A 27,484-nucleotide genomic window follows, 5' to 3' on the forward strand; every position below is an offset into this window, starting at 1 on the left:
ATGTAAATACCTTTCTAAGATAGGGGTGTGAATTATTTAATCCCATTAAATGATTTCTTATTAACAACAGACAGTGATACTCAATTCACAGTAGGACATGACCAAAATGGTAAGAAACCTCAAGAACTATTAAAAATTCAAATTTTTATGATTTTTGCTGGAATTACATTATCCTCATTCCCTGATGTTCCGAGACTTGAAGGAGTGTCACTTTTATTTTCTGTAAGATTAATTCCCAGGTTTTCTAGGTCATTGTCAGCATCAATGCCTGAAGTAGCCAATATTTCACAACTATGTTTTTCAGTACAAGTCTTATCTTCAAGTGAGTTTATTCCAGTACTTGCATTGTCAGGTATACATTTTGTTTGATCTTGAATTAAATCACAATCATTACACTGTTCAAAACCCACTAAAGACTTGGATGGTTCAGAATCTTCATGTCCAGGTTCAATCTTAATTGAAGTTTTATCTTGTTCTAATTTACAATTTGTTATTACATTTTCTGATTGAAAAGAACATTTAGTAACAGCTTTACTATCACATTCTTTCTTTAATGCACTAATACACATATCAGACTTCTGGCCAGTTTCTGTTTTAATTCCCATTTTGTTTTCACAAGCCATCAATTCATCAAGTTTTACATGATCGAAGCCTTCTCGCACCACAACACTTAGCTTGGGCTCAGATTTTTCTGTATGTATTGACTCAAGACAAATAGTAGGTCTTTGAAAGTCTGGTATATCAACATCTAGCAGCCTACATACTTCTTTCATAACACTATCTACCCGCTCATGGATTTTTAAATTTGCCTTTTTCTCATGTTTGGTTGCCTGTAAGTTGACAGTAACAAAATGTCCCCCTTTTTTCTTTGCATGTAATGGAAGATTGCCACAGGGTAAAATCTGTAGTGAAGTGCCAAGACATAGAACTAAGTCGGCCTTTCTGAAATAAAATATTTCAACATTTATTAAAAGTGATATTTTTTTAATTCATCTTTATGTATTGGTATCATTATCTGACACTGTAACTTTCAAGACCATACTAAGACATCAAAATTGAAAAATGTCATAAAATTAATGAAATAATTATATCCTTTATCACAGTACATGTAATTCCATAAACAGTTGCAATGAATCAACATCAGATGAGAGCCTTCAATATTCACTATAGATAGAATTACATTAGTAATACTAAATAGAAATTTGATTGCTCATGTTAAGCAATCAAGGGAAAGCATATGCTTTTGACCTATTACTCAGAATAAACTGACATAACAGCTAACCTATTAACTGTACTGACTGTATAGAAAAAAGCTTTCTATAGAGTGCAGCTTGATATAACTGCAGAGATTGAAACCAGAACAACTGGGACAAGTATGGACTCAACATTGGAGCTTGATACAGCTCTATATCTGGATGGTGATCTCAAATATTTGGCATAGCACAAGATTTTGACTGGAAATAGAGTGACCAAAGAACATGAAACAAACATACAATGTGTATATAGGAATCACATTTACAATTTGTTCCTCCATGATTTTGTAAGCACTTTTTGATTAGTTTGTCTTTTTTTTCAAAATCGATCTTAATCCAGTCCAAAACTGTCCAAATAATATTTTTTTAAATGAATATCTTTTGTGATGTAGAACTTGGTAATAAATACAATTTCACAGAGATCATTACAGTTTAGTAAAGTTATTGAACATATAATTGAAACCAATAAGTTTTGGCCTTTTTATTGCCACTATTTTCAAAATTTAAAAGGTCATATCCCTAATAATCATTCCCAACCTTATTTTTACATGCTGTCTTTCTAGATGTCACATGTTATGGTGTATTGGTGTCTGTCTGGATAATGTTCACACTTCATTCAGTAACTCAAAAATGCTGCCACAATTTTTTGTGAAACTTTGATGGATTGTTTCTTTCTATTGATGTGAGTTCCTTTTTGATTTAAAAAACAAAATCTGATTTTCCATTTTTAGAGTTATGGGACTTATTTGTTAAAAAATGGGGTGATTTTCTGTTTTTGTACTATACAATTGAATAACATAACAATATGAATTTTTTCCTTTGATCAAGGCTTTCTGTTTATCATACCCTCTAGAAACATGTTTTTTTTTCTCTATAGAAATCTCATTGTCAATAGAGATCCATACACTTTTACTAAAGTTATTATACAGAAACCAGAAATACTAATATCTTAAGCCTTTACTTGACCCTTTATTCCCCAATGGTTTAAGTCATAGCCCTAAGTTATGGGTTATGAAACTTTGTGATATGTTATACAGGTATATTTCCCTTTACTCAATAATTATGCAGAAATCAAATGTCTATGGGTGAAAAAAAAAACCTTGTATGACTGCAAATTCTATACAAATGACAAATCATACAAATAAATCATGAAGCAGACAAGTGTTTAGACATTAATTTAATGATCAGTCAGCCATTAGCATTCTTTTTTTATTACAATCACTAAAGGGGAAAACATGTAGCCAAAAAATTACCTAGCATGGATATCAGCTCTATCTAAATCTTCATATGGCAAGGCATCTTCCCAATCCAAAATTGTGTCTCTCAACTTCCCTCTAGCAAATATAATATGTAGATATATACATGCACATGAATTTTTCAATTATCAGTACATTTAATAAGATTCTAGATATAACATTATACAAACATATATAGCTTTGGTATTCTGTCTACACATTGAAAGATAACTGGTATTTTAATATTTTTGAAAAATGTTAGTAATAAGGCTCAATTAAATTAAACCTATGTTTCCTGTTACCTGACCAACTCATGCCTTCACTCAAAACTGATTTATTTTCAAGTGAACAAACAACAAAAATTACCATGAAACAATTCAACATTTTAAAGATGGTAGTCAATTTTCATTTTCCACAAAGTCTGGGTGGTAAATAAGATGCTTTTGAAGTTGTTATCTATGAAATTTGGGAAAAAAAGTTTAAGTAAATAAAATAGACCAAAATCTTGAGTTAAATAAGATGACAAAGATGGACACCAAGTGATGACAAAAGCTTACATGGCCTTTTAGGCCAGATGAACTAAAAAGTCAACTTTTTGGGTGTGGGTCCACTTTGGCCCCTAATGACTTGAATGCCAAAAGAGATATCTGAAATCTGATTGAAAATGCAGACAGAGATTTTCATGAGGATTCTTATAATTTTTTTTTTCAAATGACACCAAAAGTCAAAAAAGATTATTTTTTAGGCCCCTTATAACTCAAAAAGTGTAAAATATATCTGAAATCTGATTGAAAAACACAGGGAAGAATTTTCATGGGGAAAAAAAGTTTAAAATCAGACCAGAAATAAACAAGCTACCAGTATTGTCATGAAATCTGAAAAAAATACTTGTTTCTGGTTCTTCTGTGGTACTTTTCTTACTATGCTTAAGTTACTACCCCAAAAATCAATCAAAGTCTTCCTTTTAGAATATGACACCTTCTTATACAATTTCAAGAAGATTCATTCACTTATAGTCAAATTATTGTGTAGATATCAAGAAAATGTGTATTTCAGGGCCCCATTTTTGGCCCCTGATTTCTGAAAAGTTCAAGTCTTTACTCCCAAAATCAAACAAAGTCTGACAATTATGCTATAGAATAATGTGGAACAATACCATAGACATTCCTATGCTTTTATTGGAGTTAATTAGTTAAATTCCATGCAATGCTTGTTTTAGGCCCCTTCTTGGCCATTAGTTATAAAACCATTGGAGCCATGACCCCAAAAATTAATTTTAAGTTTCGTTTTGTAGTTTGAAACCTTGCTATAAAATTTTAAAAGATCAACCAACTTATACATGTACTAAAATTATCACACGAAAATCATGTGTCTATGGACGATGACAACAATGACGACAGCGCCATACCAAAATACGACAGTAAATTTTTTAGGGTGGTATAATGGGAGGCTCTAAGGAGCCTGAATCTCTCACCTGGTTGAGTTTTGCTTTCAAAGGCAATAAATTGAACAAGAAGATGTCTAACAATTTTGACTCAAGAAGACTTTGGTAGGACTTATCATATATCATAAGGATCCTTTCAGCAATTGAAAGTTTCTTTCTGTCTGTCATAGTTTTCAAGATATTGGCTGAAAGCTGTAAAAAAAAAAAACAAAAACAAAAAACAGTCATTTTTCCCCTTTCAAGGGCAGTCACTCTTACAAGGAGTCATCTGACAACTTTTATCCCTGAGGACTTTTGTGTTCCAAATAATAAGGATCATTTCAGCTATTGACAGAATTTGGCTAAACCTAATGGTTTTGGAGATATATGTAAAAAAAAAATAGTGCCTGACCACTATGTTCTATTTTTAGTAACAGTGGCCATGTTTTTCAATGGATCAAAAATCCCCACATCAGTTCTATGCAGGATACCCCAAGGAACAATCATACCAAGTTTGGTTCCAATTGGTCAAATAGTGTCAGAGAAGATTTAAAGAAATAACATTAAAACAGCAAAAAAATGTCAAAAAGGGGAATAACTCCACCATGGATTTACAGATTAAAACGAATATTTAACCACTGGTAGATCTCACCATGCAAAACAGTTTGACCCTTGTCAGAATTTGGCTAACCTAATGGTTTTGGAGATATATAAGAAAAACTACTGTCTGACCCCTGTTCTATTTTAGTAACAGCAGCCATATTTTTTGACAGAGCAAAAATCCCCACTACAGTTCTATGCAGGATACCCCCAAAAACATTCTTACCAAGTTTGGTTCCAATTGGTCAAGAAGCATCAGAGAAGAGTTTTGAAAATTTGTTAACCACAACGTATGACGATGACGACGGACGACAAGTGATGGCAACAGCTCACATGGCCTTCTGCCAGGTGAGCTAAAAATTAAAATAATGAAACACAACTCAATTAAAATGATTTCCGTTTGGAGTCACCAAAAGCACTCTGATTTAAAATTATTTAATTATAAATGATAATGTACATGATCAAAACACTCTTCAGAATAAATTCATATAGAAAGTAATATTAGAAGCTGACAACTTCTAATTTAAAAAATTAGTTTTTACTTCAGGAAGTATACAACAGATCACTCTAAATATTCACCCATGCAATTTTCACAGATTCATAAAACAAAATATTCTCATTGGTTCAAAGAAAATTATACTAATTACCAGTATGTTTTAAATCATTGAATACATAGGTGCCATCCAACCTCTTGTATAATAAACAACTGGGCCATAAGCCAATGACACGCCCGTCATAATAAATGTTTTGGGGATAACACAGGGTTGTACAAGATGTCATGCTAAGTTTAACCTGACTTATTCTTTATTCTCGCTCAATATAGAGTTTATATAAGAGACTAAAAATTGCTAAACACCACGTTTCATATGATACCAAACTGAAGTAATAATTCTGATTAAGAGAGCAAAGACTTTTGAAACAAAAATCTTGCATGTCAATACATAAATTGAAATTTTCAAAGTTTCCATAAAACAGAAAGTTGATAAAAGAGAGAAACAAAAATTGTTATAACATGTTTCAGTGTTTATGATATAATGTTTCTCTCAAATAAATTCCCCACATTGGTCCTTCCATCAATAAATGTATGGGAGGGTATTTGTGATTCAACAACCTATACATATTTTTTAAAGATTAATGCACCTCCTAAATTCCCCTCATATGGTGTGAAATGTGATTTCAGTTCACTGCAAATTTTATGTGTCCGTCCATAGTCATGATATGTTGGTTATTAATGTGACTTTGTGTTGTTATTTAATTTAGTTGTTTTATTGCTGTGTACTTTAGTTTGATTTTGAAGAACTGTCATTGTTATGTTACCATTGATTTTACTTATGTTGTCCAGGCCTCACAAAGCATATTTCAAAATGTGTTCACACATGTTGAAGAACTTTTTGTGATCTCTGAAAGTAGACTTACAGCAGATTTCACACTTTATATAACTGACACCATAAAGTTTTGCTACATATTTTTTATTCATGAACAAAATGTTTCGTGGGCAAGCATGTTACTACCCTACATATGGAACCCTGTACAGTTGGGACATATATGGAAACTATCTTTAATTTTATTTGTGATGTTTTTGCACAGATTACTGACACAGATTTACCTTTTATGATCTATTCAAGAAAACTTAATGCAGTTAGATCCATCAAAGAACCCAAATAACAATTTTTTGTTGAAAACATGTAAGTTAATATTTTTTATCCCTTTGACCTCAACAAGGACCAACTTGTATCCAAAACTAACTAGAAATACTGTGAGCAAGCTCATCAAAAGAATACAGCCCGCTTCAAATAAAGTTAAATATACGACCTGTAAGTTTAATTATCTACCTTTGGAGTCCTCCGACAGTAACTATATTCCTTCATGCATATCTATATTTGATGCCCCACCTTCCTATAAAGTTTCATCAAAATCCCATCAGCAGTTTAGAAGGAATTATGCTGACAAGGTTTTAACATGTAAAACCCTCAAGTTGGATTATCTCACTTTAGGGTCCTTTTACAGTAAATATATTTCATGCACATTTACATATGATGCCCAACTTTCCTTTAAAATTTATCAAAATCCCCAGAGTGGTTTAGGAGGAGTTTTATTGATGAGAAATGTGGACAAACAGATGGACAGAGGGGTGATTCCTACATACCTCCACCCAAACGTCATTCGCTGGGGGTATAACAATCAAGGTATACTGGAAGATTCATAATATTGCAGGATTCAAAGAATTCAATTTTTTTTTAAAATCAAATAAAGTTTAGTTTCAGTAATCAAATTAGTCTGGCCTGAAAACAGGGCCCAATTTTTTTTTTTCTATATGGTTAAGTCCATAACCCCCGAAATTTTGTGGTATTGAAGCTTTTGGCAAAATTTTATAAAGATCCATCAATTTACACTGAAGTTATTGCATTTTATGACTGCAAATTTTGTTTTGTTGTTGTAATAAAAGTGTACATTACCTATTTTTTACATCTTGATACATTCACGGTGAAAAAGAACTTTTAAGATTATAAAGTATGTGTAGTTATTACTAAAATGTTACCTGCAAAAGCCTCTAGACTTCAACTGTGTACAAGGATTTCCTGTGTACCTTAAAGCCATGGTTGGGACAACTTTAGCATTAACATACTGTAATATATATGAGTCAACTTATCAATTAAAAATGCATATGTTCAACAATAGCTTTACCCAAGGTCTATATACTTATTTTACAAAGGGCTTTTCTATAATAATCATAAGTATTGCAGTTTTAGATCCATTTTAGCACATTTTGACATCAAAGCAAAAAAAATTACAGATAACACTATCACCCAACTTATTTACATGAGTAACTAATTTTACTAACAAGAAAAAGACTCAAAAAATAAATCGATGCAAATAGTAACCCCATGAAAATAAGTATCCATGACAAATTAGTTGGTTTACAGAAATTTTGTAATAGTAAATCTACCTGTGTGTTACATTTATCACATTCCTCTACAAACATATCACCATGGAGTTCTGACAACCTGTTTCTAGGGAAACCGGATCTAAGATGCATCCCATCAACATTTTGGGATATTACATACTTCAAAATTCCTACAATTAGGAAAAAAAATAATTCAAATTTTCACTTCCTTGACTTTTCTTATAGCCAGTCACAGACACAGACACATATTAAGTTTGATTTAACTAGAGGCTCTAGAGAGCCTGAATTGTACACCAGGTCAAAAATATATGGTAGTTGTTTTAAGCTTTCTTAAGCAGGACTCTTGACACTACTGTACTATTGTGAATGTCACAAGAATCATTTAATCAATAGAGAGCATCTTAATTATCCACCAGGTTTTCATATTATAAAATGAATCTCTCATAATCATTTTTATACTTTAAAGGGTAATAACTCCTACATTGAACAAAAGATCTTCATGAAAATTTTGGCAAAGGTCTGTCTCACCATGCTGATCAATTTAACCTTGTAAATATTTTGCTAAACCCATTGGTTTTTAAGTTATTTCCACAATTCCTCAATTTTTATACTCATGTTGGTAATGTGAATTTTAGGAAAAATTCCATTTCAGGACCCATAACTTATTCATCTGTCAAGGGGTCTTTCTGAAAATTTCGGCATAGGTCCAACTAATCATGCTGAACAATTTTACTCCATGCCAGATTTTAGCTAAACCCAACTGTTTTTCAGTCATTTGCAAACTTCTGCAATTTGACCACTAATGCACTATGATATATTTTTTGCGAGATTAAAAAACCCACACACAGATTGTTATAATTGATCTACAGGACATTCAAGCTAAGTTTTGTTTCAATCCATCCAGTAGTAAAGGAGATTTTCAATTGTTGGAAATATAAAATTGGGGAATAAATGCATTTCAGGACCCACAACTCAGAGAATAAGATATTTGAAAAAGTATACAGACGACAATGGACAACAGATGCTAAGTGTCATCACTTCAGGCCAGGTGAGCTAAAAATATAATCTATACTGATTACCAAGGGTCCAGAAATTTTGACAGCCCATGCCAAACATTTTATCAAACTTTAACAGAAATTTGTGTCAGTCTTTGACATGCTCAGACCGAAAATAAACTTTTTTATGTAGTTATTGTAAGATAAAATTGGAAATTGTGTTATTTCATCACAAAATATTAGAGCGAGTGGACGAGTTCGGTTTCAACCACACATTCAGTGATTACACAGTATATAGAAATAAATTAAATCTTATGTAACCATCCCTTTACTTTTGTATTTAGTAAACAGAAGTTTTTGTTCGAACAAAAAGGAAATTACACACAAAGGTTGAAACTTCATACTTACATAAATCATTCAAATAAATTGTTCCAATGTTTTATCTGATGAAAAATTACACAACATCAGTACTTAATACATGTAATTATTATGAACACCCAGAAGGCACAGCATGGATGTATGACCAAGAATCAGGTCACATTCGTGATACAATCATCAATCGCGCACTATCACTAAATTCAATTCATTCCCATGAGTTGTTTTAAAATTTAGGTTTTTTTTTTTTAGCAGATGTATACATGTATACAAACAACAGTAAAACTTTAAGTGTAAGTTAGTGATTTAAAAAAAAAGAGATTCATAAAGCTTACTTTAGTTATCAAGGAAAACTAATTCATTCCTCCTGAAAATGGCAATTTTGACAAAAAATTCATTTTTCAAACTTGAATAGTCACATGACCTTTATGGTAAAAGGCGATATTTCTGATTACCGCACTACAAATATTGCAGTAACCTACCTACCTACCTACCATGCCTTTAATAGTGATCATCATTTTTTTAGGTCTTCTTATACTTTTTGCACTGACAAAAGGGAATGATTTTGACTCCGTTTTCGAGTATTTGATGTAAATGGTACATGAGGACCCATTCTCATGAAATCACAGAGTCATGTGACAAGACTTACATACTCTATAGTAATAAAATATATAAATTTTTTCCAAAGTTTCTTGAAAATGGGTTCAACCACTGCTGATGTGAAATTCCCCCTATTTATGAACAAATTCCCATAACTCAAAAACATGAAATTGAAAATTTATAAAAAAAAAATGACAGGGAGCTAACATCAATATAAATAAACAATCCACTAAAATTGCATTTACATTGCTACGAGGGTTTTTAAAGAAATTAAGTTCCATAACTCGATAAAATGCTTCATGGAACACAGCTAAATATGTCTGCAGAAGTCAAACCCTGAACAGATGGGACTTATATGAACAAAAAATTCAAGCTTGATACTGCTCTGAATTTGATTGTGTTTAAATATTTGACAAAAAGAAAATTACATTAATAAATAAAACCAAAACAATTCAACAAAGCTTCATGAAAACTGCTTGAAGCATTTTGAAGTTATTGTGAAATTATGGGACATCCCCCCTTTGTACATGTATGAATAAAGTTCAAATGTGATCAACTGTTATCCAGTGAGTGATAAGGTATGTTTAGATCTAGTATCTTAAGTATGTGATAAGGCACACTTAGATTTAGTATCCAAGATGTGATAATGTAAGCTCAAACTGGGTATCTGTTTTGTGATAAGGAAACTAAAATTGTGTATTAAGTATGTTATTATGTGTACTCAGATTGAGTATCAAGTATGTGAAAAGGTGTACTCATACTAAGTACCTAATAATAAGGAGCACCTAGATTGAACATTCAGTATGTAAAAAGGTTTACAAGTAAGTAGTGCACCGATCATTGGTAACATTGAGTTACATGTTGTTTGGGAAGCTTCTATTTGATGATCGATTTCAAGATACCAGTATTAAGATTGAATCGTTACCGTCTTAAAAATATGAAGATTTTGTCTTCATCCTTCTTTTCACAGTCATCTGTTCTCTTATGTGATAGGACTATTTATCTTTCTGTTGACAGACAGTACTATATTTAACCATAACATTAGATGATTCTATTTATTGTCTGTCAGCCGGGCTTCAAGTCAACACATGGTTTTATTGCTGATGATTGCACACATTTACATAAGATATAATAATATCCAAACTAAATAATGGAGGCATTCTGGCAAAACAGCATTGAAGGGTCATCCTTATCAAACTCCCAAACATCGATCATTGATCTGGAAACTTTGAATGATTCCTTACATTTATACGTTATCAAATTGAGTATCCAAAATGTGATAAAATGGTTAGTGAGTGTTAAGGTATGAACAGATTTAGTATCCAGTTTGTGATGTTATTTCAGACTGAGTATCTATTTTGTGGTAAGATGTACTCAGATTGAGTATCTAAAATGAGATCAAGTTTACTCATATGTGCTAAGAGTATTTAGAAAGAGTACTTGTTTGTGATCATTATTGTTTCCTAAACCAAACACGATTATACATGATAAAATGGCTATTCAAACCAATCAACCCACAACATATAAAAAACTTGTCTTCTTTCCTATAAAACAATATCATATGTCCTTTAAGAAATTTAATAGAAAGTACATGTAGTTTATACACACCAGCTCTTTCTAGTGCAACCAAAGCCATATGTGTTGGTGTAGCCTTAGCTCCTTCAAATGTAACCTCAAATTCAGGCTTAATACCCTTCTTTTCTAAAGTCCAAACACCTGTAAAAAGGAATACCATAATATAAAATGATCTTTAAACACATACAACTGATTTGTTATACTTGAAAAGTGACCTACACCTAAAAATTAAAAACACACTTTTAATGACCAAGTGATTATTTGGTATAATTAATTAGTAAGATACAGGGTTTGCATTAAAAGTGGACTATACTCTTACTTCCCAAGACAATTACAGGCAATTTGTAATCCCTTTTGGGATTCTGCACTGGAGATACTTTTTTTGTTTTGACCACCTGCAATATTCAGACAATACTGGCGTATACAAAATATGCCAAAAAAATTAAGCCTAAACCTGCTTTTCTTTCTTAAATCTTTTTTTTTTTTCGTGTTATACGACATCATGCATTAGAATCAATGAAAGTTTCAAAAAGTAAAACTTTACTTTAGAAACTTTTATAGTGGACAAGCACAGAAAACAGTTCCCAGTATGAAGGAAAATGCTCATTTATAACAACACTGTAAATCTCGCATTTTTGGCATTTAAAATAAAATAAATAATTTAACTAACAATCTGCTCAATTCAGGCACATAGTTTTTTGTTTTTGGGTTATAAATTATTATCTAATTCTAATACAAAACTTCACACAGCACAGCATGATATGACAGCAGCATGTTGAACTCTGTTCACTTTGGGCAAGTGTGGACACAATATTAGTTCTTGAGTTAGAGTTATATGGCCACAACAACTAGTTTGGACACAAAATTTTAAATTCAATTTAAGGTGAAAAAAGTTCTGCTTTATGGGTGCTTATCAAAGACCTTTGCCTACAATTACTGTAAAAGCATACAGATTGCTAACCTTGGAAGGGAGTTTCATAAGGATTCCAATGAAAAAAAATCCAAAATGAGACGAAAATCAAAAAGGTGCATTTTTTTTTCAGGAGTGGTCCCTTTTGCCACTTATAATTCAAAAACTGTAAGAGATTTCTGAAATCTGATTGAAAAATACAGGCAGGCACATTTATCAGGAATCCAATAAAAAAAATTGAGATTGGACCATGAAATAAAAAGTCAATTTTTGTGGTGTGGCCCTTTTGCTTCCATCTATCTAGAAAACCATAATAGATATCTGAAAACTGAATGAATAATGCAGGTAAAAATTTGAATTAGGAACCCAATAAAATAAAATGCTTTTCGTAATAAAAAAAAATATATATTACAGACAATACTTTTCGGGTGTGACCCCCTTGGCCACTTATAAGTAAAAAACTGCAAGAATATAATATCTGAAATCTGATTGAAATTTTCAAGCAGGGGTTTTCATAAGAATACAAAAAAAAATTGCAATCAGAACAAGAATAAAAAAGTCAATTTCTTCAGGTGTGGCCCAAATGGTTCCTTTAACTAGAAAATCATAAGAGACACCTGAAATCTGATTGAATAATACAGGTAGGTATTTTTATAATGAATCTAATAAAAACAAATTTGAAATTGGACCAAAAATAAAAAAGTTGATTTTAGGGTGTGGCCCCTTTTGACCCCTTAAAACTCCAAAGCCATAAAAAGATATCTGAAATCTGAAAAATACAGGCATGAATTTGCAAAAGGAAACCAATGTCAATGAAACAAAAACTTGAGAAATCGGACAACAAATAAAAAAGTTTTTTTTTGATATGGCTTCCCTGTAAAAAGCTTAAAAACAGAACTTCAAAAGGATTGATTAATTGATTGTTGGGGTTTAACGCCCGAGCAGCAATATTTCAGCTATATTCAGGCAATAAACATGAAATGGATTATAAAATGAACATGAAATGATGACGAAACAAGAAATGGGATGGGACACAAGGAAAATGGGGTTGACAAATTTTGATTGCCACTGGAAAAAGGGAGAGATGGGTAGGGTCAGGCAATTTAGCCTCCTGCGGCGGAGCCCTATGGTTCCTACTTCAGGAGAATACCACAGAAGGGTTTCTTTCACATGCGAGGAACGTGGCATCTTTCCCAACATGGTGCACCACTATGGTTTGTGGTAAGGTTATCCGTATTATGGCCTGACGACCCCAGCATGTAACATGGCAGGGTTACCCAATCCCACAACCTGGGGCATACAACCCAGTTGCTCTGTGGGCAGAGCACCCTAGCCCCCTGGCTAGAGTCCTGAGCACTATTTAGTTGCCTTTTACGACAAGCTTAGCGCTGCTGCAGGCCAATTCTTTTGACACCCAGACCTGCACAGGGCGAACTTCAAAAGGAAAACATTGACATCTTAATTATAAAAAATCAGATCAAAATAAACTTTTCCTATCAATTCTAATGAGAACACCCATTTTCCCCCTTTCAGTCCTTATTTTCAAAAGGGGTGGGGCAAAAACCTCCAAAAGCCCTGTGCTATTTCCTTAGAATCAATTTGTTAATTTTTCAAAAAGATCAGATAAATTACTCGTTATTGTCTATAACAAAGTTGATGGGTGCCATCAACGACAAAAAATTAAGAAAACGACGAAGAGGATGACGAAGACAGGTTGATGCCATTATGACTGAAAAAAAAATGTTGTGGTATAACAATAGGGCATTAATGAAACATTATGTGATATCCCACCACGAAATAGTAAAAAGGGGAAGAAGGGTAATGGCAAAATTTTCAAAAAGGCTTCTGTAAAATTTTGCTAAAAATTGAACTTAACCTGAATTTTACGGTACTAAGCAATTGTACAAAGTTTCAAAAAAATTCATTAATATGTTCATTAGTTATTATCTGGAAACCGTATGGGAACTGACATACAGAAACACAAATTTTTCGGAGGGTATCCCATACTGGTAATACCTTGCCACTTCATGAGGCAGAATATTAAAAGTGGAATTTTCAGAATTCCAAATTTTCATCTATTTCCCCTTATATGGTTATTTGGTTAAAATGTGGAAGTTTAAACAAGTTTTGATATGATACCCAAGTTATAAATAATTGATATAACTATTTAGGTGAAAAATTGCCACCCCTAACCCAGAAAATATCACATCAACATGAACCGAAATGCTTATTTTTAGCATACCAACACTAAAAAAAGACATTCTGGGCACTAGTTTTAGACATCAATGTATCCAACTTATCTTTTCATTCCAGGCACTTCATTCACAGTTTTAAGATGACACTGATGACCTTATCCTAAAAAGGGTAACTTTTGAAATTTCTGATTATCTTCCATTTCACCTGTAATCAGCATTTTGTTCTCAAAATACTGTCCTTCATACAAGCTTTTACACATTATAATTTTTTATAGCATCTTAGCTTTCTTATGAGCCAAAGTGATGAATAATTGAACATATTCATGACCATTTGGGAGAAAAAATGGCACCCCTACCTTGCAAAAACTTGCCTACCACTGGAGAGCTGAGACATTGGGATGATACCTATATATATTTAGTTTATTCCTATTTGATGTCTCAAGATGACGTAGAAGCTGGAACAATGGAGTCAGAAACAGAAAAAAATTCTGACTCCATTGTTCCAGCTTCTACTAAGATATGCTTATTCCAAAAAAGAATCCGAGAATTTTTAGATTCGTACTACATGTATCGAAATCCAATTAAGTTTGCAGTTTTAAATAAAATGTAAACACAAGATATAGCTCTGTTATTCTATATCATTCTATTATTCACTAAATCTAAGTATAAATGTGGCTACATAGTATACGGTATTCAATTAACATATAGCATCAGTTCTGATATTATAAAAATTCACTACTCAATATAACTTGTGAAATCCTTAAAATTATATCTAAAAACCCTACCCAAAAATTAATATCAATCCTCTTTTATATCCCCTAGACTGCATGTGCTTTCTACAATTCAAAATAATGAATATGCATGAGCAGTTGGGGTGTGGCACAACTACCATGCTTATCATGAAATGATAAGCCAATCTGAATTGATTTGATTTCACTAACCAGTATCAATTACACAAATATAACAGAATCTTCTTTTGCAAAAAATTTATTTGAAAATGGGAGGTATAAAGGTACCTGAAAATCGAATTTGATGAGTGGGGGTGCATAAAGGACCCTCCCATCCCACGGACTATATGTAACTCATGGTACAAGCCACCTTTCGGTCCTCTGAAGTCAGGAATTCCAGCTGATGTACTGATGCCTGCACCAGTGATGACTACCATGTGTTTACTGTTTTTAATTAGTTCAACCAACTCATGTACTCTTCCTCTTGTTTCCTCAGCTTTATCTACGAGTTCTGGCTGACCACAGGGTCCCTTATGTTCATATGGAGACAGTCCATCAGCATAATTTACAGACATTTTTGTATTGAAACTAAAATGAAATGTAGTAGAAAAATGTAATAAAATATGATAATTTTATTGTTGTAATATCTGTGGGTATCAATTTTGTAAGTTCTAGCATCACTGACTTCAATGAAAGTTTGTTCCTGTAAGTACATTCCATAAAATATAGAATGTTTATACATATGTGTACAATTATATTGTAAAAAAAAACACTGAAAGATTACACTGCATTTATGTAGTGAATGTAATACAATATGTTTATTATTTTAGTAAATATTATATGTAGCATCTCAAATGCTTCACCAATTAAATTGATTGCTAGATATTTTTTATCAACATCATTTAAAATGAAACAATTTAAAATTCCCAGTATCTACTTCATTTACATTTCTATGGTTCACAAGTTTTTTGCAGATGGATGTGTCCATATACAAAAAGAAAGATTCTCTCAAAGTGGCATGTTTTTTTCCGAATAAAAGTAAAGTACTTTTCATCTTCGACCTTATTTCATTCAGTGTATAATCTTGGATTCCAATAACAATGTCAATGATGTAAACAGTCATCAAAAATAGCTCATGGCATGGTAGATAATTGCTTAAACGGTCAGAACCTTTGCATTAATTCAATGTTTGTATAATATTTTTGTCTCATTAGTTGATTGTTATATTAAATACAAAACATGTTATATATATATGTAACCCTGTCTTTTAAATCAAACCAGGCAGTCCGGAATTTATTCTGCTATTACTTTTTGTAATTCTTGCAAACTAAAAAAGAAATTCATTACATAAAAACGGAACGAACTTTAACCATAACTTTTTTTAAAATGCAATGTCCCTTGTCATGAGCATAATTATATGGTACCGATTAAAAGTGGGATAAATATAGACAGTAATGATCTTTTGTAGAAATATAACACATGTAAAATTTGGATTTTTGTATGATAATTCTATTATCATATTTTTTTTCATTTTTTTATCATCTGACGACACTTTGCTTTAGTTCTTACTAACTCTTTCGAAACCTTAAAAAGGTGTTATGAAAATTTAAAAACGAACAAAATAGTTTGGTTTTTATTTCTTTACTATTTTAAATTACTATTACAGTGTTATATATAACTATTCAATAAGGGTAATAACAAAATTACCGAAAACTGTAATCACGTCAAGTCCAAAATAAATATGACAAAATAGATGATCACCGGAGTAACTGGAACCTCAATGGTCTGACTTGGACAGGCATTTTAAACAAAATGGTGGGTTAAATCTAGGTTTTACAGAGCACCAAATCTACCTCTTCCATTGTGGCGTGAATGCACCGGTGGTGCTTAAATAGCATTTACATGCTATATTTTTGGAAAACCATCAAGCCATATTTCTCCAAAAAATCAAAAGGTACACAAAACAAAATTACATTACAAGAAGAAAATGAGATTATCACAAAAAATGAAGAAGTCTCAGAGGTATTCAATTACTTTTTTGTAAATGTTGCCAAAGAAATAGGTAAAGATTATAAATTTGATAAGAACAATCATCCAAGCCTTCAGCCGGAAGATTGAAGAAAAGGGCTTTAAACAGAAAAACTTTGAATTTGTTCCAACAAATGAATCTTTTATATCAAAGGTCACTGACAAATTTAATGTGAAGAAAGCAAAAGGAGTGATAAAATATCAGTGAAATATGGCAAACCATCCTCAGTGCCAACAATAACTATGCTAGAAACTTCAATATTTCCAAGCAGACTAAAAGAGGCACAAGTCACTCCATTATTTAAAAAGAATAACCCTTTTACAAAGAGCAACTACAGACCAGTCAGTTTACTACCTATTCCATCAAAAATATTCGAAAAAGTTTTAGCTGAACAGTTGTCTACTTTCTTTGACACTATTTTTGATAAATTTTTATGTACATTTCGAAGAGGCCACGGTTGTTAAACAACATTACTAAAGTTATTAGAAGACTGAAACAGGCGTTATGAATATGTGGCAGCCATTCTTATGAACCTGTCAAAGGCGTTTGTCTGTCTGCCACATGATATTTTAATTTGTAAGTTACCAGCATATGGTCTCAACAAAAAGTCTACTGACATGTTAAAATAATGTTTGTCAGGGCGTAAGCAACAAATAAAGATTGGCCCTTATGTCAGTAACTGGGCAGAAATTCAACAGGGAGTTCCGCAAGGATCAATTTTGGGTCCTTTGCTGTTCAACGTGTTTATAAATGTTATTTTCTATTTTATTCAAAAAGGAGATTTATACAACTATACTGATGACAACACATTATCTTTTCATTCGCCAAATTTTAATGAAGTAATAGATGTACTACAATCAGAAAGTACTATTTTGATAAACTGGTTTCACTTTAATTGTATGCAGGCATATCCTGACAAGTTTCAGGCCATAGCTGTTGGCAAAAAGACCTTTGATAAAACACTAACTTTTGATATTGGATCTGCAAAAATAAGCTGTGATGAAACGGTAAAATTACTAGGAGTAGATATAGACTTTAAACTAAATTTTAATTTCCATATACAGAATTTGTGTAAAAAGGCAGTGCAACAGTTAAATATTTTAAAAAGAATAGGAAAAAACTTGAGCAAATGATATCGACTAACGATATTTCACACATTTATACAGTCAAATTTTAACTTTTGCCCACTATCATAGCATTTTTGTTCAGAAGGTGATACTGAAAAAAATGAAAAAGCACAGGAAAGGGCTCTAAGATTTGTTTATGACGACTATATCTCAGCATATGAAGATCTTTTAATCGAGGCAAAAATGCCAACAATGTATATAAAAAGAACAAGAACAATGGCAATAGAAATATTTAAAATACTTAATAATTTAGGACCTCCTGTCTTATAAACTCTTATTGAAAAGAAAGACCACAAGTATAATTTTACATACACAAATTTATTGCAGATTCCAAGTGAAAACTACTTTTATGGTAAGAAATCTTTCAGGTATGCTGCACCTGCTCTTTGGAATTCACTCCAGAATCATCAGGCAAATTTCAAGTTTTAATCAGTTCAAAGGTCAATTATCTTTCTGGAATGGTAATAATGTACTGGTCTTGTTTGCAAAAATTCAGACTAAAATAAATTTTCTTACTGATGCAGCATACCAACCACACATACTAGACTTATGTTTTATTTTGGTTCAGTTTTATTATTATTTGGTTTTTTTTGCTTTAGTTGCACGATAGTTTTATTCCTTATTATTTTATTCTTTAGCTAGTAGTAGTAGTATTTTTTAGTGTTTGTATGCTTCAACCGCATGTATTCTCGTATCATACTACTGACTGATATAATAATGTGTTTTTTTATGTTTGTCTAAATGTCTTCTGTGTGTATATGCATGTCTTGTTTTACTTACCAGCAAGATTATGTATGACTGTAAATATTATGTTTGTCGGTTCAAAAGCTCATAAGAGCTTATGTTTATTGCTTTATGTCTTGCCGACTTTAAATAAAGCTTGTCTGTCTGTCTGATAGTGTCAAACTGATAAATCAGTGGTCATATCAGTACAAAGAATAACTTACAAAAAGCAATCATTACTCTTTGTTTCAAAAAACTTAAAAACATTATACATCGTTGTTTTTCCAGAAAAGATGGTACACCTAGATACAAATATAGAGTTTATGGTAGAGATTCCTCATACTTTGTAAGAAATAATTCCAAATCATCTTCCAAATATACAGAGGAAGATGATTACAAAATGCTGGAATTTTTAATCGACTACATATTTGTCCAGTATGGTGGACGTGTTTTTTCAACAAACGGTCGGCATTCCAATGAGAACAAATTATGCTTTACTTGCTGACCTTTTCCTTCACTCTTATGAGGCTGACTTTATAGCTGATCTGATCCAAAAGAAAGAATATCGTTTAGCTAGATCCTTTAATCTCAGTTTCCGCTATATAGATGACGTATTATCTTTAAAAAATCCTAATTTCGGGGATTTGATACATCGCATCTACCCCAAAGAACTTGAGATAAAGGATACTACAGACACTGTGAAGTCAGCCTCATATCTTGACCTACACTTAGAAATCGATGTTAAAGGAAAACTATTGACCAAACTTTACGACAAACGTGATGACTTTTCATTCATAATTTTCAACTTTCCTTTCAGCTGTGGCAACATCCCTTCAGCACCTGCGTATGGAGTGTTCATATCACAAATCATACGTTATGCCAAAGATTGCCGAAACTACGCAGACTTTTTTTTTCTCGCTAGAACTCTAACAAATAGGCTTCTGGAACAGGGTTATGTTGCTACAAGATTGAAGTCATCACTACAGAAGTTTTATGGTCGTCATCATGAACTCGTGGATCGTTATGGTGTATCCATCTGCACCATGAAAACTGATTTGTTCAAAGGGTCATAGTTTTCCTTTCCTCGTTTGTCTACCCTGGATTTGACTTTTTATGGGCAATTCGGCGGGTGTTTCTAGAAAAAACAGAGGACGCTTACCCTACCGGTGCACCTGATCCATGCTCCCAGTTTTTAGTGGAGTCCGAGTTGCTCATTTACTTTTGTTACTTTGTATGTATGATTTTAGTTACTTTATGTTCTTTGTTGTGTATGTCTGTTTTCCATGTCTGGTCTTTGTCCCTGGATTACATTCTTGTGATTACCGCTATAACCTTGGTTCTCTTGATTACTCTTTCAGAACAACTGAGTATTCTTTTTAATCAGGAACTCATATCTTCGATTCAAGATCAGTTACGCAGATATTTATGGCGTTAAAGGAAATCAGAGTAGTAATTAGTATTTGTTCAAGCCTAGCGAATCTACTGAATACGAGAGTGTGATATATCGTGACATCGAGGGGGATATATCCTAGAGGAGGGTGATGTATCGTCAGGTCGAGGGTGATATATCGTGACGTCGAGGGTGATATATCCTGTGATATATCGCTGCCGTCAGGGTGATTTATCGATCCACCAATCACTGTTCAGTGGGGGTGGGGCAAGTAAGGATGTGCAGGGAATAGACTAAAATAACTCATCACATAATTACCCAATCAGAATTCAAGATTTTTGTATGAAGTATAATATAAACATATATGCAGGGGTGAAGATATATTGCTGAACAGGTAGGAAAATTTATAATTTTAAAATGAAAGTCGCCTCTTTTATCATAAATCTTAGGACTGAGATGACCACTATTGTCGAAATCGAGATGGAGGTAACAAAAAAAAAAAAGAGGCTGATCGAACAACCTGTTTCTGTAATCTCAAGCTCTGGTGGATATATTGAAGGTAACCATTTATCAAAAGAATGGTCATTAATGGACAATACATCATCAATATATCTGTATGCAAAATTAAAGGATTTCGCATTTAATATATTTTTAATTCTTTACGAGATTCTGAAGAAACTCAGTCTAGTATGAATATAAAAACAAATCAGCTATGAGAGGAGCAAAATTAGTGTCCGTTGGAATGCCAACTTGTTGCTGAAAAATAGTACAATTAAATGAGAAATGAAGTATTAATATTTGCCGTTTTAGAAAATCCATGAGTAACAAAAAAAATAGGATAAATACGTTAACTCTTTACAGTCACATTTAATAAAAAGTTAAGACATATGTGGATCTAATTATTCTCCACCTACACAATGTATTTAATATTATCAAACATGTAAATTTATAAAACTTCTTCATAGAAATTTATGACATATGCAACAAATGCATTAGTCCTTACGATGTCATGGAAAATATGACATCCAAAACATAAATATTTCAAAAAGAAAACACATAACACGAAGCTTACCCTATATGTGGTACAAGGGTACTGGTTGTGGTTAATGTAAACTTTCACATGGACAAACAAATCAGTAAAACAAAATATCTACTTATAACATATGATCGGCAGTTCACAATTACCGATAATTGACATTTAAATGAACAAATCGATATTCATGGCATTGACTAAACTAGCGTAACTTGTAAATATAAACAATGAATGCTTGCTTAATATTTGTACGAAAATGATGAGTGAAATAATCAAATAGAACCCTAATAGCATTTAATCTCATTCATACTTTCTCATACAAAAAAAATACTCATATACGCACACTTTCATAAATCAATAAAATTTTCTCGTGCGAATTTCTAAAATATTTTGTGATTGTCTAGTATAATGTCCATGCAAGGAATCAACCGAGTTTGGAATTAACGATTGTGCTACTCTGGAGTTTCCTTGTTGATAATCTTATATAATAATATGAGTCTATGTTTTTCCTTCTGTCCGAAAGTTTTTCCCGTCCCGTTTCCTCATAAAGTTCATTGATAGATGTTAATTTGGTCTCTTCCGTAACAATTCGCATAGCTTCTATCTGAACATTTTCTAGCTTTTTAACTAAGGACATTGCCGAATTGTCCCATATAACATCACCATATTCTAAAATTGGCCGAATAAGAGAAAAATACATTTTCTGTAAGGTGATTCTATCAAGAATGAAACACATCTTTCGTAAAATATTAATCCTACTATAAGCCTTTTCTACTATGTAATCAATGTGGTCATGCCAAGAACCATTATTTGAAAAAAATGATAACAAGATATTTATGGGATTCAACTTCCTGAATGTCCTGGCCATTCATCGTCAAAGGTGGGTGTAAAGGCTTTACTGACATACGTGAGACAATCATTGATTCAGTTTTTTTGTGGATAAATTTTACTAGCCACTGACAAGACTAACGATGTATCTTTTCTAGATCATAGTTCAAAATCCCCGCAGCATTTTCAGAAGTATCTACAATAACGTATATACTAGTGTCATCTGCGAAAAGCTTGATCGACGCACGAATATCAGATTTTATATCGTTGATAAATAGCATGAACAATAAAGGTCCTAGAATGGAGCCTTGAGGAACATCCCTTTAATTGTTAACTAATCTGAGTTACTTCCATACAAGACAACCCTTTTAACCCTCTACGACAAATAATTTTTAAACCAATGTAGCAGCGTTCCGTAATTCCGTATTTTTCCAGTTTAAATAAGAGTCCAGCATGCCAAACACGGTCGAATGCTTTACTTATATCACAAAATACGACTCTTATTTCTTTACCACTATCAAGAGCTCGACCAATATCATTCGAAAAACTAAGTAATTGATTTACAGCTAAATCACCCTTTGTAAATCAGACTGACTTGGAGTGATTATAGAAATTCGCACGAGAACTAACTTCTACTCTGAATACTTTCTGCCAGCAACAAACTTCCCCAGAATATCAGGAGTTCTAGCTCCACTAACATTTTTAGAAATAAGATTCAGGAACATTTAATAAAATGCCCGAATCTTTCCTTTATTGGTACACGACTAGGGCAAATATTACATGCCAGAGTGCGAATGAACAGTGCTTCACTCCACGAACATCTGTTCAGTCGCAACCTTGCTAATTCCCCTAATTACACCCGTGGTCATGTCGAATCAACTTCCCAATTTTTTGCTCTTTTGTCCCAAATATACTTTATTACGAAATGAAATCATATTTTCTATGGCACGTGATGTACCTATTACTATAAGTGTGTTGTTGTATGGCTCAAATATTCTAAATGCTGAACAAAATGTAGACGTTTTTCTTAAAGTTCAGAAGTTTATTATCAAAAATAAAAGGTTTATAAATGCTTGACTTCCATGTACTGCATCTCTTCACTAATTTTGTAATTCCATTTTTGTTTTTCTATTCGTTTGTCTTATTTACTAGTCAGTTAAGAAAATTATTCCACATGCATCTTATTTATAAGAATATTCTTGCAAGTTTACTTTTAAGGACATGGAACTTTGTATAAGCTATCTAGCTTCTTTCCGAATCCTACCATAAGTTTGTATGTAAATATGTATACTGTATTTGCTTGTGCATATAAACTTGAATAAATCTGTTTAAAATAATCAATAAAATGTGAAATAAATTATTAAACAGAAATACATAAATGTATTAGTAACTCACATCAGTAAGTATGAACATGCATTCCAAATGAATGAAAATGAAATATAACAAAACGTGTATTTTTTTTTCAAATAACTGAGATAACAAAAGAGCAGCTTACATACACATCAACTAATAATTCAATACCCGGGAAAATTTAGAATAGAAAATCAAAAACCAATAAAAAAAAAACAGACAATGTGACAGAGAAAGCCAATCAATGAGAACTGAGCTGGATAAATGATATATTACTCAAATACTCAGAAAAGAAAGAGTCGGAAAAGAAAAGGATTGTGACCTCAACATAATTAATTTTCTCAGAAATAAATATAATAAATTGACCCTATCACACACACACAAATACAAGAGTCACTGATATTATATGAAGGGTAATAACAAAACTACTGACCAGTTCTAGGCAGTTGTCAAAGGAATGTCCGTTTAACAAATGACAATATCACGGGGTAAACCGGAAAGTTGTAAATCACCGCAATGGTCCTGACTTGGTACAGGCATTTTAAAATGATTCCATTACGGTTCGTTATTTAACACAAATGGGTAGCTTAAAATTGCCACCAGCAAAAATCGGTAAAATCAGTGAGTCAAAACAGTACAGAAGATATGAACAATAAATAAGTAAAAATATAAAAAGAACTACATGTATTAAATAAATAAAATGCAATAAAAAAATACATAAATCCAAGACAAGAGCTCCAAAATAAGTCTTCAACTTTGTGGGGAAGGTGCGTCTAGTTCAAGATGAAATATACATGAAACGTACAAGTAAAACTACAAAAAAAATACTTTGTAGACATGATGAAAATCCATCATCTATAACCTGTTTGTCAAAAACAGGATATTTTTCAATAAGATATGGATATCGGAAATAAACTTTTTGGGACAACGTATGAGACGAATTTTTCAAAACCTTGGTCCAAAAACTTAAGTTAACGATGGTGTCATAATAAGTCAGAATAATCACTACTAGCTGTGACTTACCTAGCAACTGAGAAATAGCATATGCAGGAGAAGCTGGTATATTACTGCACAAGAATGGGACATTTATATGTTTGTACTTATAAGACTCTATGTGAAGGTCTAAAAATAACGCAGGGGAAGCAGCATTACTGATGACAAGATCCTTAAAAAAACTTGGCAAAATGATAAATGGCACGAAGTCGGGGCGGATCCAGGATTTGGGTTTGGGGGGGGGGGTTAATTGTATTAAATGCCGTGAAAAGCAAGGCAAAAAATATTATGGGATGAAACTTGTGGTGATTTTTTTTTTCTTACCGATTTAGTGGGGGCGTACGCCCGGCACGCCAGTCCTTAGATCTGCGCCTGGAAGTCTAATTTGTTGAAAAGAGAACCTGATACTTTTGCTTCGGGCTTCTCGCTCGCACATATGATATGGCCACTGCCGTCCTCATATTAATCAATCATTGGTATTCATTGTTTAAAAGAAATGAATAACTAAGAATGAACATTGTTGGTTCGTTCCAGTTAATTTAATAAAATTTAAGTTTTACTCTTAAAACTACTACTGGGTACTATTACTAACTATTTTTAGTAACAACTATTACTACTCACTCCAATCGGAACTCTTCTTCAGACTTTCTAGTTTTAGTGAAGGGGATATGCCCGAGTGGTTTCGATTGCTGCTATCTCTCCTTTGGTGTTGGGGAAATGCCACGAGTAGTTTTGAACGAAATACCTCAAGTCACGTGATCTTAAGAAAATATCAAAATGGCGTTGCAGAATCGTCGAGGTGGAGGATTTAGTCCTAATTCAGGGCACCATCGTGACCATGGGGGCATGCACTCGCACCAACAGTGATTATCATTAAGATTTTTTGTGTATAGAAGAATGAAGACCTCTTTTTTGGCGCATTATTTAACCATTAAACAGAAATGCAGCAATGGCCCCTGAGACTGAACTTCCCAGTTTCACTAAAATTAAGTCATTCATATATTCACTTGGTTGTATCTCATTAAGTGTCAAATTGGTCGGCAAATAAACAGCTGTCAACATCTTGATAATAATTATCCTAATTAAAGCACAGCTCTTCTAAGAAAAGAAAGGCGTAAATTATCTTCTTGAAATTAAAGTATAGTCTAGTCTCTAGATTAGAATTTAGATGGTCAGTTGCATCTAAAAAGTAAAATTGTTTATGTGCATTTGTTTATGACATATGTATACATACTTATAGGTTTTACATAAAATATTTCCATCTTCCATGGATGCATGTATTTCATGATTTTGACCTTTTGTCCTAACACAAATTTTAAGGTAAAATTCGACACAAATCCAGATTTTGTAAAGATGATCTAGATAACCCTGCATTCAAACCTAAGAAATCATGTTTCTTTGATTAGTAGAGCCATAAATTTGACAAAAGGTGTAAATCGCTGCCTAAAGTAAATAGGTTAGGGAAAGTTTTATGTTGGATAAATAATCATCATCAGCTGATCTGGGCTATTCGGTGTAGAAAATGGATCCCAATTGGATCTATCACCAACTTATGGACAGCTATTTGTTACTGGCTACTATTACTAACTATTTTTAGTAACAACTATTACTACTCACTCCAATCGGAACTCTTCTTCAGACTTTCTAGTTTTATTGTAGGGGATATAGCCGAGTAGTTTCGATTGCTGCTATCTCTCCTTTGGTGTTGTCAAAGCACAGCTCTTCTAAGAAAAGAAAGGCATAAATTATCTTCTTGAAATTGAAGTATAGATTAGATGGTCAGTTGCATCTAAAAAGTAAATTGTTTATGTGCATTTTTTATGACATATGTATACATACTTATAGGTTTTACATAGAATATTTCCACCTTCATTATGGAACGCTTAAACTGTCTGATGAGATACACATTTGTTTACGTGTTGTCAATTTTATATTACTTGCTTTGGTTTTATAATTACATGTGGTCATTTTGTATTTACGTTATGTAAGAACATCTTTACATTATGTCGTTTTGTCTTTACGTTCTGCCATTTCGTCTTTACGTTCTGTCATTTCGTCTTTACGTTTTGTACTTTCGTCTTTATGTTCTGTCGTTTTATGATTACGTCATGTCAACATATATTTACGTTATGTGGATTTATCTTTATGTGCAATGGTTTTCTTATAACGTGAGGTCGTTTCACCTTTACGTTATGTCGATCTCTAAATACTTAATGTGCATTTTCTTTTCTTTACGTGCAGCAATTTCTTCTTTACGTGATGTGGTTTCTTCTTTACATGATGTGGACAAAAATTTCATGATGACGTGTGACCCGGAACTTTTTGATCCAGTGTAACTTCAAATCAGTCCATAAAAGGCAAAATAGACGTCACAACGCCAATTAAAAAAATGCTGAACGAAATATACTTGGGTAGTCTATCCAGTCACCCTAGAGTGTTTATTCTATAGTAAAAATAGCTTATTTGTTAATTACATTCAATATTATCACAATTGATACACCTGGGACTCTGTTGATGATTTGTGGCGATTTTCTTAGTCAGAATATATTTCTTAGACACTATTCAAATCTACTGTATCACACAAAAGCTTATTTAAACTACGGTATTCCGAAAAAGGATAATAACGGGTGATATAGAAGAAATTCTGAAATTCTGTAAATTCTACTTTGTACGATTTTATAGTAATTGTAACCCTATAAAAAAATGACATGCCTGAATTGTTCAGATATTTTAGGCAAATACTTATCTTTTAAATTATGAATGCCTAAAATATGAGTTTCACAGTGTCAGTATGCTGTAAATGATAATTATGCTTGATACTGAGACCAGTTTTTTCGGGGAAGGGGTTAAATTTTAAAATATTTAAAAAAATCTTTTTTGAAAATCAGTTAATGGTGGTTTATTAATTCAGGAAATTTAATTTCTATCGAATTCTTCAAAATTTGAGACTTTTTAATCGAGTAATATCTTGTAGAGTCAAAGTTATGCGACTTTTTACGGGAATATTGAAATCCCCATTTTTGCATTTTTTATTTTTATTATTATTTTTTTTGTTTTGGTTTTATTAATTCTGACTACGAAAATTGCCACAAGTCACCAACAGAATCCAAGAAGTATCAGTTGTGAATATCCAAAACATAAATAACAAATACTAGTAAGCCATTTTTTACTGAAGAATAAATACTCTAGGGGTTTTGACAATGAAAACTAAGTCAAT

General features: G+C 32.4%; 2 protein-coding genes across 5 annotated transcripts in view; one reads left to right on the plus strand and one right to left on the minus strand.

The window, feature by feature from the left end:
* Window positions 1-129: 129 nt before the first annotated feature.
* Window positions 130-24,987, minus strand: LOC148623074 (NAD-dependent protein deacylase sirtuin-6-like). Of its 3 annotated transcripts, none has more exons than XM_088573579.1 (7): window positions 24,889-24,987; window positions 15,165-15,382; window positions 10,995-11,102; window positions 7,459-7,586; window positions 7,051-7,136; window positions 2,507-2,587; window positions 130-942 (listed from the first exon to the last, which is right to left on the minus strand). In XM_088573579.1, exons 2-7 carry the CDS (start codon window positions 15,367-15,369, stop codon window positions 138-140), a joined length of 1,413 nt encoding a protein of 470 aa, XP_088429705.1. In that variant the 5' UTR covers window positions 15,370-15,382; window positions 24,889-24,987; the 3' UTR covers window positions 130-137. The 3 variants fall into 3 exon arrangements, with proteins under 3 accessions (XP_088429705.1, XP_088429703.1, XP_088429706.1); XM_088573577.1 differs by lacking the exon at window positions 24,889-24,987 and adding an exon at window positions 16,054-16,127; XM_088573580.1 differs by lacking the exon at window positions 24,889-24,987 and adding an exon at window positions 16,073-16,095.
* Window positions 24,973-27,484, plus strand: part of LOC148623075 (KH homology domain-containing protein 4-like) — a 38,299-nt gene continuing 35,787 nt past the window's right edge. The window contains exon 1 of one of the 2 annotated variants that reach the window (XM_088573573.1): window positions 24,973-25,130. In XM_088573573.1, coding sequence (XP_088429699.1) covers window positions 25,045-25,130 — 86 coding nt within the window. In that variant the 5' untranslated portion in view covers window positions 24,973-25,044. The remainder of the gene's footprint in view (window positions 25,131-27,484) is intronic. The other variant, XM_088573574.1, reaches the window with a different exon arrangement.

Source organism: Perna viridis, chromosome 3 (assembly GCF_037379345.1).
Source record: "Perna viridis isolate PV_CMFRI_1.1 ecotype Kerala chromosome 3, ASM3737934v1, whole genome shotgun sequence".
NCBI classification, from domain to species: Eukaryota; Metazoa; Mollusca; class Bivalvia; order Mytilida; family Mytilidae; genus Perna; species Perna viridis.

Bases quoted from the DNA above. Each gene is read 5' to 3' on its own strand.
- LOC148623074 (XM_088573579.1), bottom strand. From the start codon at position 15,369: ATGTCTGTAAATTATGCTGATGGACTGTCTCCATATGAACATAAGGGA. The intron at 2,588-7,050 runs GTAACATTTTAG...TATATTTGCTAG, and splicing joins AAGTCTAGAGGCTTTTGCAG to AGGGAAGTTGAGAGACACAA. The intron at 943-2,506 runs GTAATTTTTTGG...ATTTTATTTCAG, and splicing joins AGAGCTGATATCCATGCTAG to AAAGGCCGACTTAGTTCTAT.